This window comes from Gymnogyps californianus, chromosome 1, assembly GCF_018139145.2.
Source record: "Gymnogyps californianus isolate 813 chromosome 1, ASM1813914v2, whole genome shotgun sequence".
Taxonomy (NCBI): Eukaryota; Metazoa; Chordata; class Aves; order Accipitriformes; family Cathartidae; genus Gymnogyps; species Gymnogyps californianus.
This window is the reverse complement of record NC_059471.1, coordinates 160,580,239-160,599,460: the sequence shown is the minus strand read 5'-3', so window position 1 is coordinate 160,599,460 and position 19,222 is coordinate 160,580,239. Positions and strand designations below refer to the sequence as shown.

At 52.2% G+C, this 19,222-nt stretch overlaps 1 protein-coding gene across 1 annotated transcript in view; it reads left to right on the top strand.

Annotated features, from left to right (window-relative positions):
• CACNG2 (calcium voltage-gated channel auxiliary subunit gamma 2) overlaps positions 1–15,903 on the top strand; it is a 51,469-nt gene extending 35,566 nt beyond the window's left edge. Inside the window, exons 2-4 of the mRNA XM_050913411.1 lie at positions 10,919–11,002; positions 14,727–14,867; positions 15,368–15,903. Coding sequence (XP_050769368.1) covers positions 10,919–11,002; positions 14,727–14,867; positions 15,368–15,903 — 761 coding nt within the window. The remainder of the gene's footprint in view (positions 1–10,918; positions 11,003–14,726; positions 14,868–15,367) is intronic.
• The last annotated feature ends 3,319 nt before the right edge of the window (positions 15,904–19,222 follow it).

Here is a 19,222-nt window from a genome sequence, read left to right as displayed (position 1 = left end):
GAAGGGGCTTGGTGTACATCAGGTCAGCCCTCCACTCTTCCTGCCCCGTCTTCCCTCCCGTTTCTTCTTCTTTATTGCTTTAGGAGCATTTGGGAGGCTTTGGATCACTTTGTGAGTGAGGTTCAGGTCAGGAGTGGATTTACCGGGGGTGAGCATCCTAAAGAGGTTCGGCACACTCCCGTTCCCCTCATCCCAGGGTGCTCCTCAGAGCACAGCGCCGGGTAGCCCTGGTCCGGCTGGGGAGCTGCTCTGTGTTGGGCTTCTCCTGAAACACCAGTGCTGCAAGGCGAGACGTAGCAACTGCTAGAGGAAATTGCAAAATGAGAAAGTCCTGACCTCTTCCTCAGGGGTTTCATTTTCTGACTGTAGGTGGTGCATTTCAGGGCATAAACGGCACAGGGCAGAAAAGCTCCACGAGTGCATGACCCTGCCCGTTGCAGCTCAACCCAAAGCACTGCAGTCAGCAGGGCTTTCTGCCAAGGAAATCCTACGCCAAGTTCCTTCCTGGCCATCTCTGGTGGGCTGCCTGAAGAGACAGCAAAAATCCCAGTGCACTTTCTGAACAGAGTAGGGGATAACCAATATTCCCTGCCTGGATAAAGCCGCCTCCGCTCTCTGAGGGCAAGTGTGTGAGAGCTCAGTGAGCGCGTAATGGCTGCCATGCTTGTCTGTGGAGCCACAGCGCTGGGGGATCTTTCTCAGTGTTGCATGAAGGGCTTTGGGTTCCCTCGGGTGTAAAAAGTGCTAGAGAAAACCCAGCCCTTCCGTTGTTCTGTTTCCTTGCCTAAAATAAACTTCACACTCATCTTTTGGGCTGGAATAGCCAAAACAGGTTGTGAATCCCCAGTGGAGCCGCTCACCCCAACTCAGGCGACCGCAGCCGGACCCGCAATTCTCACCCAGAGATCATTAAAGAAAGCAAGCAGTGCCTACCTGCCCAGTCCTTTTCCCAGGGGCAGGGAGGGCAATGAGAGGAAAGGCCCAGAGGACCACCGGAGCAGGGCTGCAGTTTTCCCATGGGAAGCAAGCTGAGGAATTCCCACGCCCTGCTATTCCCCAAAATTTCTACTGCTGGCTGTCAGTTATGTTACAGATTTGACAATTCCTACTGCAGGCTGACGATGTTGTGTGGGAGAACACAGGAGACTTGCTGAGACTGCCAAATTGCTAAACACATGCGGTGGGGGTCTCTCCCTTCCTCCGTGTGTCTGAGCCTTGGAGGGGAAGGGGAAGGGGAAGGAGAGCTTAAGTCACGCAGAAGAGGGAGGATGGATTGAAAGCTGCCTCTGTTATTGACTTGCACCATTCTTTGGATTATTTCCCTGGGGTTCTCGGGTATTTTTATTATTAATAACTAATAATAATTTTTATATAGCGCTTTGCATCCTGAAGGACCCTAAAGCACACCACATACTTCATAAGCTAATTACCAGCTGTGAGCCTAATTCCTCTCTTGGTTGTGACCATATCTGCTGAAGGAGCAGCTCAGAGTCACACTGGATTTACACCAGTTTAACTGAGGACAGTGTCTCCCTATAGATCTGGCTGGGTATGTCAGAGACAAATGCAGTGTGGAGTTGGAGATGAAAGATTTGAATTGCCTTTTCTCCTCCTTCGTAATTTAAAAATGACTAAGGAAATTGCACTCAAAAAACCTTGTGAACACAGCATTACAATTGCAAGATTCAAGACTTGGAGTTTGGGAATAGCCAAGCCCAAGTTCCCACTGGGGCAGGGGCTCAGCCCGCATCTGAATCAAGGCACCGTACAGCTCGTGGCTGTTTCCCAGGCTGTGCAGGCCACTTTTCACGGTGTAAGGAGGGCTAGTTTTCCCTCTTTTCTTGCCTGGTAAATCCGTGCCTGTGCACAGTAACTTCCAATCACCCCTAGAGTTACAATCTCATCACTGACCCAAAGCATAACCTACTGTACAAGGTGAGCCTGGCTCTGTCCTCTGATGCACGCTCACAGATCAGCAACACAGCTATATCTGAGGAGAAAAATGCAACCTGATAGGATGAGCTGAATTATAAATTTTCTGGCCCACGGATTTCCTCTGCATACTTCTGGGGAGAGACCAACCCACCTGAGCTCTGGGTCTTTGAGTTCAAGTTTGAGATGGTTCAGTCTTTATGTCCTCATCCAGCTAGGATGTTGTTTACATGCTCTGATTTCTGAGAGGTTGATGTTGTAACCCTATATGCAAAACCTGTCCTAGTTACAATATTGTTGCTGTGATAGGGGGAAAAAAAAAAAAGAGAAACAACAGCTCTTAAATACTGCCTTCGTCCCATCCACCCCTTTCCCTCCAGGCTTACATTAGTATCTCCCTTCCTCTGACATCTGGATGTGCAGCCGTGGATTGGGATTGCCTGTGATAGCTATGGAGTATCTCCTCTCCTCCCACACCTTATGCACATCATTTCTCGCTCACTGCAGATAATTGCATCACCCTTCCTGTCACTCGGCTCACAGTTGTAGTGTCACATTTGACTCGTTACACACACACACAAATGTTCTTGCTACAAATTGCCAGATTTTTTTTTTTTTTTTAAATCCTCTGTAATATCTTGATTTCTTTCACTTGCCCTTTCTGTTTTGCTTGGACTTCTCTCCATGTCCTGATCAACTTCTGCCTTCACTTTTCCATCCCCCACCCCAGCAGCTCCAGCACTTAAGTTGTGCTCCTGGAGTTCAAAACCCAACATCATGCTACAACATCTGAGCACAACTATTTACAAACCCTTTTCTCAATTATTTTTCTGGTTCCCAGCTCATTTAAAGACCAGTTCTGCCTCTTCGTGCAAGGCAAAGGCAATAGCTTTTACCGACTTAGCTGATATACCTTGAAAACTCTGCAAGAGGGCTCGTACGCCAGAAAGCTCATGTTTTTCCTACCTAGAGTGACACTAGTCATGCTAACAACTGTAGAAATAGTTTCTAACCTCTCTGCTGAGGAATCAGAGATATTGCCAATGCTTTACACATTCACTGAATCACACAGGAAAATATCAGTTAGAAAAACCAAATTATTTCATTGACATATATATGAAATCATAACATGTATTTGTTATATATGTGTATATAAAACTACATTCAATTCCAGAATGCCAGCACAGCAGGGAAATGTGAGAAATACAACATTAGGAGGAGCAAAGTTATCCACAGCTTTAGATGATTTAGATGAGCCTAATACATTTTTGTGTTTAGTACTATTTTCAGAAGAAATTAAGCTCAGGTTTGATTCTGGCAAAGTCTAGAAAATAGAGGCAATTGTTTACTGGGGGAGACGTTTGTACTGGATGTATGCAAAAAGGATTTTTTGAATTATTTTTATTATTGCTGTGTTGAGGTTTTTCATTTGTAACGTGGACAGATGTCTAGCAGTCCCTGAAAACCAGCCACCTACAATGTTTCAGCCTGTAAAGCTCAAACGTGCTGGATTTGTGTTTGCACCAAAATGCATTCAAGAGCCTTTGCCCAGTTTTCCCAGCCAATCTCACTCTCTGCCTGTGACAAAGCATGGGAAATTTCAAGCCACAGTGAGGATATTTTTGAAAGTTACAACCCTGTAAAAAGAGGGTGTTTATAAATGGAAATCTTCATATAATCTTAATAATAGTTTTTGCTACCACTGCATCTCCACCCACGTACAAGGAATAGCTATAGCCAGCTCTGAGGCAGAGTCTATCGGCTACTGGGCAGCACGCAGCAGCGTTACGGAGCGGGGTGGGAAGGCGAGGAGGCTGCCACCTCCAAGGAAAAATGCAAAGCGATTCAAGGCTGAGAGCAGGCGCGGGGTCCGGCCGTAATGCAGCGCGATGCCCGCCGGCCGCCGCAGCTGCAGCGCCGGGCAGGCAGAGTGCTGCAGGGGGGCCATGCGGGTAACACCGGGACCTGATGGGGCTCTTCTGCACTCCCACACCGCCGAGGCTCTACGGTGGCGGGGGGACCCAAGCCACCTCTAGTGGCACATGTGGTGTCTTCTTCTGTCATTAGCCCCCTCTCCTTTGCCAGGTGACTGTCAGGGAGGGCTGCAGAGAGCAGGCGAGGAGTAAGAGCTGAAAAAGGCAGAAGAGGGGCCTGGTATTGGCTTGGATGGGACTTCTCTCCCCGGTGCTCGGTGGCCGTTCACTCTACCTCTCTCCTTCTACCTCGTCGTCTCCTCCTCGGTGCTACCCCATACTGGCTTCTCCCACTTTTTTCTCCCCTGCCCATCTATGTCTGCATTTCTTTTTCTATTTATTAACCATCTCCTGACTAAACTCATCTCCCTAGAATTGGTATTGTCAGACCATTTTACTGCTGTAGCTTTGGTCATTGCTAATGTGCTGTGATATACCCCTTCCTTCATGCTCATCAAGGCAGCAATGGTCTGTAAGGCAGTGTTTGTACCATTTTTACTGCAGTAAACTCCCTTTGTCATCTGATCCTTGGCAACAGCTGTAATAAACATGATTATTAATAATAAGGTGAGGAGAGCTGGTATAATGGTTCTACCTTGTAGGCAGAGGGGATATTCTTTCGTAACTATAAGATCGATTTCTATTTTACATCAGTTCTTTTACAGGCTTCTTCACCACAATATCTGAATGATTTCCAGTGGCACATTAAGTGATGGGGCTTGATATCAGTCACATGTGGTTTGTTCTCTTATCCTCTCCTCAGGGAGAGAATTATGTATGCAACATACTGGTTAAGTTGCTAGGGTTTTGTTTGGTGTTTTTTAACATATGCACTCCTGCATGTTTATGTTGGAGAAGACCACATCAAAGCAGGCGCATTGCATTTGGATGGGAAGGTGGCAAGATTTCTGATGGTCCTTTATTCCCATGGGATCTCTGCTATTGTCCCAGGCTCACCCCCGCAGACCCCATTTGCTGCCCCACTGAGCTTCACCTTGTAGTGGAAAGTTCCTCTGTCCCTAAGGAGAGCTGTGGACTCTTTGGTCTTAAAATTACCCACCTGAGTCAAAAGGTATTGCCACTAGCACAGCATTCCCTGCCGCTGTGCAGGGTCAGAGCTGCTAGAGCAGCACCTGCTCAAGCCCCAAAATGACCATCCCTTGTGGCAGAGTGGCTACGTTTGCTGGTATAACCCTACACCCTCTAACCAAGGCCTTTAAATGCGTACTGAGGCACGTGAACAGATGGCCTAATTTTTGTAAGGTGCTATCTATGGAGAAATTCCCCGAGAGGGATAATGAGCACTTCTGAAAAGCCAGCCTTTCTTTTCAGCACGTCAGCACAGGTGGGTAAAAGCAGATGCCCGCGAGCACTATCTGTGCTCCCTGCCACTGTGCTCTTCATCAGCTCCAAATCCCCCAAAACGATGAGTGCTCTCGAGTGCTTCATTCTTGGAAGGGTGGAGAGCAATCAAAATGCCTTCAAAGGGCTTTTCCTGTGCTTCCCTTGGCGCTTCATGAAACCTCACTCCTTCCTCTTGAAGTCATGTCAGGTTGGGCATTAACAACTCAGTGTCACTAGTGTCATTTTTTGACAGGGATGGCAGAGCTCCTCTCCTGGTTTGGAAGCCCTTTGCCAACACATGTAAGAAAAACACACACCAGCAGTTTGCCATGTAGCTGTGGAATTTGGCTTCCCAGCCCAGAGGCTGGCTCTCAGCCCCTCTTCACCACCTGGTACCAAACGGGCTCCGCTCAGAAACAGGGTCCTGGAGCAGAAAGAAATGTTTATGTTTCTGTCTGACTACCTGCCCTTCGTGCGCCGTTCCTCGCATTTCTTTCATGGGTAGATAGCAAATATTCGTTTCATCTTCAGCAACAAAGATTACTTCTAAGGCAGGAATCACAACTGTGAATTTGGGAGAGCTTTCACGTGTGCGCAGCCGTCGCGTTTATCTGGGAGAAGGTCACATCAAAGATGAGCACGTTATGTTTGAACTGGAAAGTGGGGAGAATTATCTGGCCCAAATGACCCAGTGTCTGATCACTTTCATATTTTTAGTATAAATATCCTCAGGCTATTTCCCTGAGGCAGGGAAATACCGTTATTCCCATTTCGAGTGAAAGAAGAGGGTTAAGTGACTTGCCTAAAATGATACAGGGAGTGTGTGGCAGAAAGAGGTACTGAATCCTTGGCCAACACCAAGCCATCTTTCTGAGCTTTTAGAGACAACAGCTATATCCAGCCCCCTTTATTTATTTCTCTAGAAGCTATCATGCCAAAACCTCTGCTAAATTAGAGAGTGAGACTGAAGGAAGCTTTCAGTGGATTGCTTTTTTCCATAAATGGAAATATCACAAATCATTCTGGGAAAACAGGTCTTTCTGTTCTCGTCCCTCTTTGTCTGCTTCCCTCCTTTTGGACGTCTTTTCCTCTACCTCTGGCTCCCAGTTTTCAGATGTACAGTCCTGACCATTTAAAAGTGTCCCTGCAGGAAGGGAGTAGCTTTTCGTTCTTTGGAACTTACTATTTTGTGATGGATCGCACTCTGCAGGCAAGCGAGACTTCTGAAAGAGACAGGGCTGCACAAAGCGGCACAAAAATAAACCGTATCACCAACAATACCGAGCCAGGTTCTCATCGGGCATAACTCAGTCTGACTCTCGTTGCAGCAAGAGCTGATGGCTGCCAGCTGTCCTGGATAGACAGCATGTACCCAAACGATGACCCGGCCGCATTGGAGGAGGTCTCTCTGAGGGCTGAACACGCAGTTAATGTTGATTTTCATGCATCTTAGACATTCAGTCCCTCTTGGCAGTATGGCATGTTGTCTCTGCTCTTAATGCCCCAGCTGGGCAACTTCTGTCCTGGTCCAGGTACAGGGCGGGGGGGTGCCTGTTGCACCAGTCCTAGCTCCTCCAGACCGCATTTTCCAAAGCTTGGGCAGGCGACAAGCAAACGGTGGGGATCTCATCTAAGGACTCCCAGTAATACCCAGGGGACTTGTGGGCTGCTCTGTGATTTTCCACAGACCTGGGCATCCCCAGCCTTTCTGTCCTGAGACAAGTCAGAGCTCCTCCCCGCCTCCTTTGCAGCCTGCACATCCCAAAACAGGCTGCTCGAAGGATATGCCAGGGAGAGGGAGGTGGCTGCGATGAATGAGAGAGACTGAGAAGCAGGAGGAAGATCTGGTGGGTGAGCACGAGAAAGAGGATGAGGGGAGAGCCCGAATTGTGCTGGGAGAGCTGGAGGGAGGAGGTGGAAGTGCGTGGCTTAAGTTTCTCAGAGAAGTGTGCAGGAGAAGCCAGAGAGCTCAACACCTGCCTGTTTCAGGGTTCGCAGCATGAAATAGCTCAAGTCGGGAAGAATGGGAAGGGCAAAGGGACACAAGTACAGAGGAGACATTGCTCTTACTCCGTTGAGGGGCTCTCGGAGCCCCACACACCCTCCCAAATAATGACTTGCTCTTGCTCAGGCATCCAGGAGTATTAACTCTAGGGTGTCACATGGATCTTCCCTCCCTGGCTCCGCAGACCGCACGTGCAGCACGGGAAAAGGCTGTGGTGTCAGACCTCAGCAGCATGGCTGAGCGGCTCCATCCCCCTCCCTGTGTGTGGCCGCGGCGCTTCCACCAGCACAGGTGCCAGGGAGGCTGCTGCACCATCTCAGCAGGCCACAGATGTCCGTCAGAGAATTGCCGAGTGACCTTGGCACAAGAAGTGACATCGAGGCCTTCCCCGCACCGAGCAGGTTTCTGAACCGCCGCCATCCGTCGCTCACCTACTCAGTGCGCTTGCACAGCCGCTGGCACCAGCACACCCACACCATGCCCTCTTTAACACGTCCCCGTACGGCACGAGGCAGAGGAGTGCTGTCACCCCCATTTTACAGGGTGGGACTCTGAGGCAGAGAAGTGGTTTTAACAGCATGCCTGTGGCAGAGCAAAAACTGAATCTTGTTCTCTTATATTCCCAGTTAGCGCATTAATGACCTAAATTCTGCATCCTTTCCCCATCCATTGCCCAGAGGAGCTAGGAGGCATTGGAGGAGAGGGTGTGGTAGCATAGGCGAATAGTCAGCATCCAGAGCCACAGCGCTCTGTGCTGAGCACAGACAAAGCAGGGGCTGAAGTGGGACGAACGCTGCCCACCCTGCCCTCACGAACCCCGGCAGGGTTGACCCAGGGAGGGGGATCAGCCTGGCGCAGCGTATCAGCCTGCGGTGAAGGGCAGTTCCTCAATGCCACAGCATTTTAAGCAAGCCAAGGCTGGACACCCCAATGGTCAAGCACCCTGCTGAGGCAGATCAGCAAGGCCTTTTGGACACTCAGCACCAGGAGAAGATTTTCAAAGAGCCTGCGTGTCCCCTCACCCTGCCTAAGCGGCTGAACCTCTAACTAGCTATCCCACACAAGTCCCTATAAAAGACACGCTGCACAAGATGCAGCATCTTTCCCAAGCAGCTTGATTCTTCACATAGGAATTAATTGGGCTCAAATACAGCAAGAAACGGAGTGGGGGAGAGGGAGAAGAAAGGAAGCAGGGAAAGGATGGCACAAAGTGAGGGGGTTTCCAGATGCAGTGCCTCTTCCCTCCTGGCTGATTCCAACTGGGGGGCTCTGGCTGTGCGCTGGGAGCCTCGCCTGGGAGGTGCACACAGGCTCTGCCTGCTCCCCCAGAGCGTAAGGGCAGGAGGCACTCAGCGTTCAGGATCTGCTGGGCAAGGAGCTGAAATCTGAGGCTGGAGACTTCCCCGGTGCCTCAGAGAGCGGCAGTGTTCACGTGCACTGTACAGCAGTGACCGCAGCCAAAGGACCAGGGTGATGAGCTGCTCATCTGTCGCAGGCAGATGGCCCCAGGCAGTCAGGGCCAAGCAAGGGAAGGGACCCCCTTCATGCTGTATCTGCCTTCCTCACAGGTATTTAAGTGGGCAAGTAGCAGGGTAGGAGTGTGGCAAGGGAATTTGCTTGGCTATGAAGCCTTCCTTCCTGAAGAGCCATGGCTGAGAAGCAGACACTTCTTGAACAAGGTAACTGGATTGGGGATGGGTGATTAATAACCTCCTTTCATAACCCACAGTTTCAGTGTGGGAATAACACTTCAGAGGTACATGGAGAGGCTTTGTTCCTACTTTCTTCTCCTATTACTTACCTCTTACATATACACACATTCGTCTCTGCTGTCTCTAGCCTCTTCATGGAAGCTCTTTGAACTAGTAGTTAAAGGTGATAGGTGTCTCAGAAGCAGCAGACACAAGCCGACTGGATGCAGAAGGAGCCGAGCTTGGGGGCTGACCTAGAGGAACCCACCTACCTGCCTTCTAAAGCTATTTGCTCAGCACTGCCTCCCAAAGCATCCCAAACCTTGCTCCTGCAAGGCTTGGCCTCGAGAAGAATACCTGAAAGATCATTGGAATTCATCTGGAATAAACCTTCCAAGACATGACTTGGGGACCCGACATGGTCCCTGCAGGTCTCAGCCTGGGTAGGGTTGGCCTGGAAGAGCTCTGGGTTCCTCACAAGCAACCCTTCCCAGAGGCAACAACTACAAGTGTGGTGGCTTCATCGTCCCCTCACCCTGCACACCCAGCTGGTCCAGCAGCTGGGCTCAGGGCGAGGGTGGCAGGCGGCTTTCCCAGGTTGCCACAGCATTTGTCACTCTCCAGACTCGGGCTCCAAACTCTTCTGCTGAGTGATCAGTCAGCCTGAGCCACTTTGGTGGCTGACCTCTGGTGAAGGGGCCCATGGGATCACCAAGCCTATCCATGCACCTCATGCGGACACTGCATTCCTCCTTTCCGGACAGATTATGTCCATCAGTTCTGTGTTAATGGCCAGCCAGTGCAAGAGTCCAGAGGGAAATGTAAGGGAACGCGGGAGAAGAAGTCTGGGGGAACCCCAGGAGGTATAATGAAATTGCCTTCCACATGGTCACCCCTGTACAAGCATGAACAACCTGATCCTCTGAGATACTAGTCAACCAGTGGTCATGATGATGATGTGGCTTGAGGTTTACCTCTCTGGAGTGGTATTCCTGATTTCAAGAGGAGAGAGACATGAATGACGAAAATAAGAGACTGGTAGACATCCCAGATGACAAAAGACAGGGAAGATGTCACTGGCCTCCTGCTGGGATGGCTTTGCTGGTCGTGGAGTGTGTGAAAAAGGGTGTCCCATGACTAAAGCTAGCAGAAGGCCCTGTATGTAAACCAGCCTGACGAAACTGAGGGTGACCAGCCCAGCTTCCCTCGCTTATGGCAGATTTTGCTCCCCCAGTGCAAAGGGTGTTTTGCTGCTGAGCTGCATACACACACTTGCACCAAGCTTCTTGTAGCCTTAGTCTGTGAGAGGACACAAGAGGAGGCCTGATAAAGGTATGCAAAACCAAGCAATCATACGGAGAAAGTAGATTAAGAGCTTTCATTCTTCTCGTACTGCATCAGAACAATGGGATGTATCCTGCCCATGAAATGGATAGGCAGCAAATTCACAGCTGAGAGACACAAACGCTTTTCCACCCAAACCTGATCACCCCGCCGTACACAGCACTGCTGGGATCCACCGAGGCCACACCAGGTGAAACACAAACACCCACAGTCGATGCTGAGGGAAGGGACCCTGACCCTCATGCTTCGCTGTGTGACCCAGTCTCTGGCTCCTCTTCCCATCCCACCTCCCTCAGAGGCAGGCAGTGCTCTCCTGTCCGTGGGCAGCAGGAGTCATCCCTGCTGGCCAAAGCCTCTGGTGCTCTCCGCCGCTGAGTGAGGGGCACTGGGCTAGGTGGGCGTCAGGCTGGATCCAGATGGCGAATCCCATGTTCCTGTGCAAATAAGAGGGAGATAAGTGTGTGAGTGTGTGAGGAGAGTACCTGGGCATTTAATGGGAATCCATACATGAGCAGGCGTGCTACCTGGGAGGGAGGCAGGGCGGGCACAAAGGGCGACACAGAGGGCAGCTGTTTCTGCGAGGCAGGTTTTGGTGTTCTCATTTGTTCTTTTTTTCTCTTGTTCCCTAGGGAATTTTAAAGGTCTGTGTAAGCAAATCGATCACTTCCCTGAGGATGCAGATTATGAAGCCGATACAGCAGAATATTTCCTCCGTAAGTCCGCAGGCTCTTCTTGCAATGGCTCATAGGTGTTAGCGTCGGGTGCCTTTTGCTTTCTGAAGGTAGGGTGGTGGAGACACTGGGACCTGTGAGGCTCAGAGGGCCACAGGAGGCGACCCCAGAGCCTCGCCACCCCCCCAAAAATGGCTCCACTCTCACCTCCATGGGGCCCTGCCCATGACACAGTGCAAGTTTCGAACTCATAGTAACAACCAGTGGCATTTTTTATTAACGGCATTTAATTACAATGTAAATCCAGAGTCTTAATTCAAATCCATTGGAGAGCTGCTGAGTGCGCATAAGATCAGGACTGGGCTAGCTGGGGCAGTGCGAGTGTGTGTGAGTGTGTGTGTGTCCTCCTAAAGCACAGGAAGTTTATATTTCCTTACCTGATACTCCAGTTGCATCAGATTTAAGAAATTATCTATCTGGTGTCCGAGGAGCACCTATTTCTGTTTTCACCTTTCCCCAAACACCACTTGCCTACAGATGCTGCAGACCTGATCTTTGCTGATTTTAGTGATAAGAACGGGAAGCAGGAATAAGGACAGGCAGAGCCCTTTGAAGAAAAGACCTGGTGCTCACCCAGAGCCCCGGGGAGAGGTGCTGTACCCCAGGCACACGGCATCTCCGTAAGGAAACCTAACCTGAGCTCCGAGTTCAGCCCGGGATGTGCAGGTGAAGCTTGCACTGCTTTGTGCATGGGGACAGGGAAGGCAGCCTGGCCAGCAGGGCAGATCCACATCATGTGTTGCCCTCCCTGATCACAAGTCAGCATTTCCACCTGCCCCAAAAGCAGGAGCTTGCTCTTCCTTTAGCACAGCTGAACAGGGATCACTCCTCCTCTTAGGTCCCCACCTTGCTATCCTGCCCTCCCTCCACAAGCCCAATGCCTTTTGACATCATGAGAAGAGATCTTCTCCCTTCAGAAATCTGAGATAAGAGCTTTTGACCTCCCAAGGTTAAGCACCAGAGGTCTCCAAAGGCCGGGAGTCTTTCAGAATAGCTCCTTGTCATCTGGGCGTGCTCCAAGCCAGCTGTGGAGACCCAGCCCTGTGGCAGGGATGGGAGAGATAATTTAGGCTCTGTGAGGCTCATTTGTATGTGAAAAGAGGCGGATCTTATGCTGCTTCCTCTTGGTTTCTCAAACAGTTCTTCATCCACTGTAAATTGTAAATAACCCAGGGAGACCGCTTCTTTCAGATGCCTTTCTGCAGCATCGGTCTCTTAATCGCTGCGTGGCCCCTGAACAGCAGAGCTGAAGACTGGGGTTTGATCCGGTTTGGCACAGCGACTGTGCAGGCTGCCTCTGAGCGCAAACCAGCTCTTGCTGCTCGCAGAATCAGCTGCACTTCAGAAAGAAGAGTTGGGGGAAGGGGGCAAACCTCTCAAGAAGGGTGGGTCTGTTCCCTCAAACGGAACAAGATCTGAAGACAAAAATTGGCCCAATGTCAGGACCTGACGGTGTCCTCAAGGTAGAGCCCTTTTTAAGAAAGAAGCAGGTTCAAAGAGGGATTTGGCAAGTCAATAAAGGACTACTTGGGTCACTCCTGAGGGAAGTGGGATTTCTGGTGGCTTAGACCTGACTGGAGAGGGACCCCACTGAACAGCTTCTTCCCAGGACTTCTGCCAAACCAGAGTCTCTGGGTGCTCTACATGGGCGATGCCTGGCAGTACTGGCAAGAACAGCTAGGAAGTTGTTTATTAGTATCAGGCTAGGCAATTCCCTCATTCAGGAGACCAGGATGATTGTGGGGCAGTGATCATAGCCTGGCTAGAAGGGTTTAGACTTTATTTCTGCCAGCCGTTCACATAAGGTGTCTTAGGCTTTTTGAAATCAAATGCCTGTTGTCAGAGAGGAAGCAGAAGCATCCCTGCGTTTCTTTGCTAGAAGACACTCGAGTTAGAGTAGACAAATGATACGAGGGAGCATGCGAACACCATCATGAGTCCCCTTCTCTTTAGACCAAAGGCTCTAGACCTAGGAAGACTGGATGAGATTCTGCCCCTCTCCTGCTGGCATGGTCCTCCTGAGGGGCAGAAAGCAGGGGCTGAGCGAGGCTGCTGTCCTCCCCCATCACATAGCACCCACAGCTCCCTGTGTCAGCTAGCAACTTTGTGTTCTCCCAACAGACATGTATTTCAGAATTAAGACCCAGATAAAACTGATGTGGTCAGGGCCAGGCTGCAGGACTGACCAAGCATCCCTCTAGAAACCCTCTGAACAGTGGATGTCTGCTTGATGTTTGCTTACTGCCATTTAAGCTTTGCATCGTCAAATCTCGCCTTGCTTTCCAGAAGCTATTAAGATGGTTATTACCACTATCCTGTTCCCTGAAACACAGCCAGGCAGAACTGGAAAGCAAGGAAGAGAGGTTTCTCCCTGCCTTTTGCATTCCCCATGCACAGGCAGTGGGCTAGGGCCCCTCTCAAAGAGCCGATTGCTTATGCCTGGTAGGATCCTGATGCCAACAGGGTCTTTGAAGCATGGTCTCTCCTGCTTAGGAAAACGTCCTGCACTTGCTTCAGTAGAGTTCATTCTTGCAGGCAAGGAGGGATTAGCTTTCATCCCCCCTTCCAGATCTTTGCTCCACAAGCAGAATTGCACCAGCCCGTCTGATACCTTTCTTTATGAAGCGAGGCTTCATTTCACACTTTAACAGCTTATTTTCTCTTGGGAAGGGAGGAGGGAAGTTAGTTAAAATTCCTAGCTAAAAAATATGAATATTGGCGACAGGAACTTAGGCAGACCGTTGGTACCCACTGAACAGCCCACAAGCAGTGTGTGTGTGCGTTCGTGCATGTGTGCGTGGGTGTGTGTATACACAGTCCTGGCTGTTTGCTGTGTGAATACAAGAGTTCCCCCAGAAGCTTTGGGGTATGTTTTGCATGCGCGTATGAGCATATACATGCATCTATGCCATTGCCCTCTGCTGGCTGAGCTCTTCCCATATCGACCGATGGAGAGCGTGCGTGTGTGGGAGCTGGCACATCCGAACCCATCACTGTCCTCTGGAAGGAGCCCAGTCGTTTAATCACTAGGATAAGCCCCGCGTTTTGGTGTGCAGGGCTGGCACTTTTGCTTCTCAGTCCTTACTGCAGCTGCAGAGCAGTGCACGGCACCAGGAGCTCCTTCCCAGCCCTGAAAAAAAAAAAATCTCTCCTTGAGATGCTCATGCCCTTTCAGGAGGATTCAAGATTGAGCAGCTCCGCGGGAAGCATTTGGGTTGCTGCTCTTTGAAGAGCAGGCTTGAGCGGCAGCGCCCCACAGGAGGAGAAGCTGGATGGTGCTGGGGCTCCCCCTCCAGCCCCTAGTCCCCCCAGAAAGCAGAGGAAAAGACAGCGTGAGGGGGGGACAGGCAGCACGGGCAGGGTCCCAGCTCAGCCACCAGCCCCGCAGCCCCTTCCACCTCCCCGCGCTGGGCCACCGGCTTCGCAGCAGTGGCAGCAGCCAGGGCGTGGGAGAGTTGCTTTGGACTGCTCTCTTTTTCTGACACACTTTTGTTTCTCTCTCCCTCCCTCCGTCCCCCGATGCCTTTATCCCTCCTTGAATTACTCCCCCCTAACACGTTGCCCTCTGTCCTCTCCCCTTTGCCCCCACCCACGAAATGTGCTCGCGTCCCCCCATCCCCTCGCCCCGGCGCCGTTTCCGTGCCCCTTTTTCCTTTCTCTCACACCTGCGCTTTTCTTTCTGCCCCTCTCCCCATCTCCTCCGCAGGGGCTGTTAGAGCCTCTAGTATTTTCCCGATCCTGAGTGTGATTCTGCTTTTCATGGGTGGACTCTGCATTGCAGCCAGCGAGTTCTACAAAACCCGACACAACATCATCCTTAGTGCCGGCATCTTCTTCGTGTCCGCAGGTAAAGGGATGCACAGGGCCTGACGCCCTGGAGATGGGCTCCGGGGGGTGGGGGGGCTGCCCAGCCGGGGCATCCTGCAGGGGCACGGCTGCCTAGGCAGGAGCGCGTGTGTTTCCCAGCCCTGATGAGCCTTATTCGGGGTGAAAGCAGCCTCCCAAGGATGCCTCTCTGCCCTGCCCGCTCACCTGGCAGAGGCAGGCAGCAGCGCCCTGCAGGCAGGGGCTTTCCTGCTGCTTGGGAGCTGCTGGAGGGAGAGCGTTTCCCTACCTCCAGCGTCTCTCAGGGACCAGCCAGGAGTGCAGTGCAGGGATGCGGCAAGCACGCGAGGAGGGTCTTGCCCAGGTTTCCCAAGGGAAGCTGCCCACCGGGAGGGGATCGGTGGCTGGGAGCCCTCCTGTCTCCACCCCCAGGGGCAGGGGCTCAACCCCACAGCCCCCACCACCGCCATGTGTGACCCCTCCTGACATCTCCCTCTCTCTCCCCCGCTGGCTGGCTGGCAGGTCTGAGTAATATAATTGGCATCATCGTATACATATCAGCCAATGCTGGAGACCCCTCCAAGAGTGACTCCAAGAAGAACAGCTACTCCTACGGCTGGTCCTTCTACTTCGGGGCCCTGTCCTTCATTATAGCCGAGATGGTGGGAGTGCTGGCCGTCCACATGTTCATAGACCGGCACAAACAGCTGCGCGCCAACGCTCGTGCCACGGACTACCTCCAGTCCTCCGCCATCACCCGCATCCCCAGCTACCGGTACCGCTATCAGAGACGCAGCCGCTCCAGCTCCCGCTCCACCGAGCCTTCACACTCCAGGGATGCCTCTCCCGTCGGGATCAAAGGGTTCAACACCCTCCCATCAACAGAGATCTCGATGTACACCCTGACCAGGGACCCGCTGAAGGCAACCACCACCCCCACCGCCACCTACAACTCCGACAGGGATAACAGTTTCCTCCAGGTTCACAACTGTATCCAGAAAGAGAACAAGGACTCTATCCACACCAACACAGCCAACCGCCGGACCACCCCGGTATGAAGCCGTCGCCAGGAGCTGAAAATGGGGCAGGAGGGGGCAGGAGGAGATGGGGTGGGCTGCGGGGTGGGGAGGGTGGAAGGGGGCAGGGGGCAGCAGGGGGTGGGAAGGAGGAGGTGGAAGCGCCCCTTGGGGGGTGGGGACCTTCCCAACGCGCAAAAAAAAAAAAAAAAAAAAAAAATCCACAAAAAAAAGACAAAAAAAAACCAACCAAAAAACCAACAAAAAAAACCAACCAACGAACAAGCAGATAAGCAGACAAACAAGCGAGCGAACAAAAAAACAAACAAACAAGTGAAAAGGAAACACGAGGAAAGAGACGACAGTGAAAAAAAATTCTTTTAAAAAAAAAGAAAAAGAAAAAAGGAAAAAAAAGAAAAACTTTAAAACCGAAAGAGATTTAAAAAATAGAAATAAATTTAAAAGAAAATGCATGATTTCCCATGTACCATTATTTTAACATTTAATAAAAACAGACTTAAAAAAAAAATAAAAGGGAACCAAGAAATAACAAACGACAATAAATCAAGTGGGAGGAAGAGGAGGAGGAGGAGGAGGCAGCTTTTTGGATTTTGGGGGGTTTTATTATTTAATTTTACGGTTTGTTTCCCACTTACCTTTAACACAGCACAGGCTCCACAGGGGACGGGGGATGGGGGTTCGGCTGGCAGTGACTTCAGTGTCCTTGGGCTGGCTACGGAGGATCCCGGGGTGCCGGGGTCAACCGCGACCTGCTCCGTTCCCCTGGGATCCGTGGGGATCCGCTCGTCCCCCGCGGGTCCGTAGGGGTTAAGAGCGACTGCTGTCCCTAGGGAGTGCAGGAGCTGATGCTGAGTCACCCCTCCGCAGTGTCCCCAGGGGGGTCCCCACTTCCTCAGCCCTGGGGACCCTGGGGTTAATGGTGACAGTGCAAAAAGCAAAGAGACACAGTAAATAAAGACACAAACACAGAGACAAAAAAAAGGACAAAAAAAGGTTTCTTAAAAAAAAAAGTGGCAATTTTTTTAATAAAACAACAGCTATAAATAAATGTAAATATAATAAGTGGATTTACTTGCAAGAAAAACAGATAGTATTTTTTTCTTTTCATTTCTGTTTTCTCCAGCTTTAAACTGTGAAAAAAAAAAAGACAGTGGGGAGAGGGGTGGGAGGCGCAGGTAAAGGGCAGGGGGCTGGTGGAGAGGAACTGGGGCTCCCATCCCTTCAGGATGCTGCGGCTGCTGGGGGGGTGACATGGGAGGCCAAAGCCGAGGGCAGTGTGCCGACGGGGGGGGGGGCGGGGCGGCACTCGTGCACACACGTGCCCGTGCTCACACATGCGTGCCCAGGCGCGCGCACGCTCTCCTGTGAATGCTCCGGAGGCTCCCCAGGGCAGCCGCACGCCCCCCAAATCTGCCTGGATCCCCCTTAGGTCCCGCCAGTGGGGCTGCAGCCATGTTGCGGGCATGGCGAGGCCCATCCAGCCACCCCCTGAAATCGCTCCTGTCCTGCCCCGGGCACAGCCAGCCCGCCCTGACCCAAAGCTGGCCGCCAGCTGCTTGGCCTTTACACATGTACCCCCCTGACCCCCATCCCACGGAGCCCCCCGCTCCGGGCCTGAGCCCCCCGAGTCCCGGCGGCCATGCCAGGGAGAAGCGCAAAGCCATCGGGCGTCTCCACGCCCGCTGGGTTTTGTCCTCGTCCCCCCCTCGCCGGGGGGTCCCAGCCTGCTGTGTTCTCATCCGCAGCAGTGAGGTGAGCTGGGCCCCCACCATCCCGCCCTGGGACCCCTGGCCTGGCCGCAGCCCCCTCCCTCCCTGCCGTGCCAGCGAAATGGGGCACCGGGGGTGTCAGGAACCGCTTTTAATCCAGCTCCCCCCATGATGGCCGCTGCGGATACAGGCGGGAGGGGAGGCGGCGGCAGGGGAGTGCGGGGGGCCTCTGTGATATCCTGTGAGCCGCCGGCCAGCCCGGGGCAAGGACAGGGCACCTTTTGGGGCTGCTCCCCAAAAGCAGCAGCACCCCAGGCAGGCGCGAGGCCGAGGGTTTGCAGGATGGGGCCGCAGAGCCCTTTGGCAGCTCAGACCCACATTTTGACTTTTTTTCCGTCCCCATTCCTGCTGCTCCAGTTTTAGGAGCTGCGCAGTGCCCCGCTTCAGGTCCCAGCGGGGTTTCTGCTTAAAAGCAGCCTGATCTTCCCTGCACCCCCCCACACCCCCCTCTGCTGCTTTAACTCCCCCTCCCTGCTCCAGGGCAGGGCAGAGGGCAGCAGTGGGAGGGGGTCACCCCCAAAAACAGCATCACAGGGCAAGAGGAGGATGCGAGCAGCTTGGCTGGGTGTCCAGACTCCCCCCCCCGCAACGCTGAAATCCCCTCCAGTGACCCCCCAGCCCTTTAAAAAAGATTAACAGGGACCCCCCCCCGCCCCGATGCCCCCCAAGGAATAAGTTAAAGCCGGTTTCCCGGACCCCGGCGCAGAGGGAGGGCGGTGTTGGGGTTTCCATCCGCAGTCGCCCTCGCCCGCCGGACGCCGCGCGGAGCTGGGGAGCATTCACAGGGGCGAGCGCGCCCCCGGGGCCAGGCGGGAAGGGGGGAGCCCGTGCGGGAGGCGAGGGCTGGTGGGGAAGCTTTTTTCCGAGGGTGTTGCTCATGTCCAGCTCAAACCAGTACAAGAAACCAACCTCCATTTTCTTTATTTCGTGGTTTTTTTCAGACTGTTAAAAAGAAAAAAAATTTTAAAAAGAGAAAATGACAAAAAAAGAAAAAAATCCTGGTACATGAAATAAAGATTTTTTTTTTTATAACTTGGTCCTCGTTTATGTGGATTTATTGGGGGGGGATTTATTGTCCCGCTCTGCCGGAGGAGTGCCTGGAAACCCAGCAAGAGAGTCAACTATTGCGGACAGTTTTGTCCTCTTTGGCAATTCAGTGGACGGTCTTGCTTCAACTGCCCTTCTCAAGCCGGTCTTCAAGATGCAAGGAGGAAGGACGAGGCAAGAGGAGAGGGCTTTGCCACAACTTTTTTTGAAGTAAGTGCGAGTAAACTCAAGTCTCACGTGTGGGCTTTCCCTGCTGCCCTCCAAAACATCTGCTCCAGCCCCCATTTAGCCCCCAGTGTCACCCCTCCTGTCCCGTTCCTCCCGGGGTGGTGTTACCGCAAGGGGTGATGCCCCAACTCCCACCCGAAGACAGCGGCTCTCGTGGCAGCAAGCCGAGAACCGCCGGCGAGCTCAGAATTCGCACAGGCTCGAGGGCTCAAAAAGGAAAGAGAAAAGAAAGTGGGCCTAACATTGTTTTGGGGTTTCGTTCAGCCACTCATGGGAGTTCTGGCGATTTCCCCAGT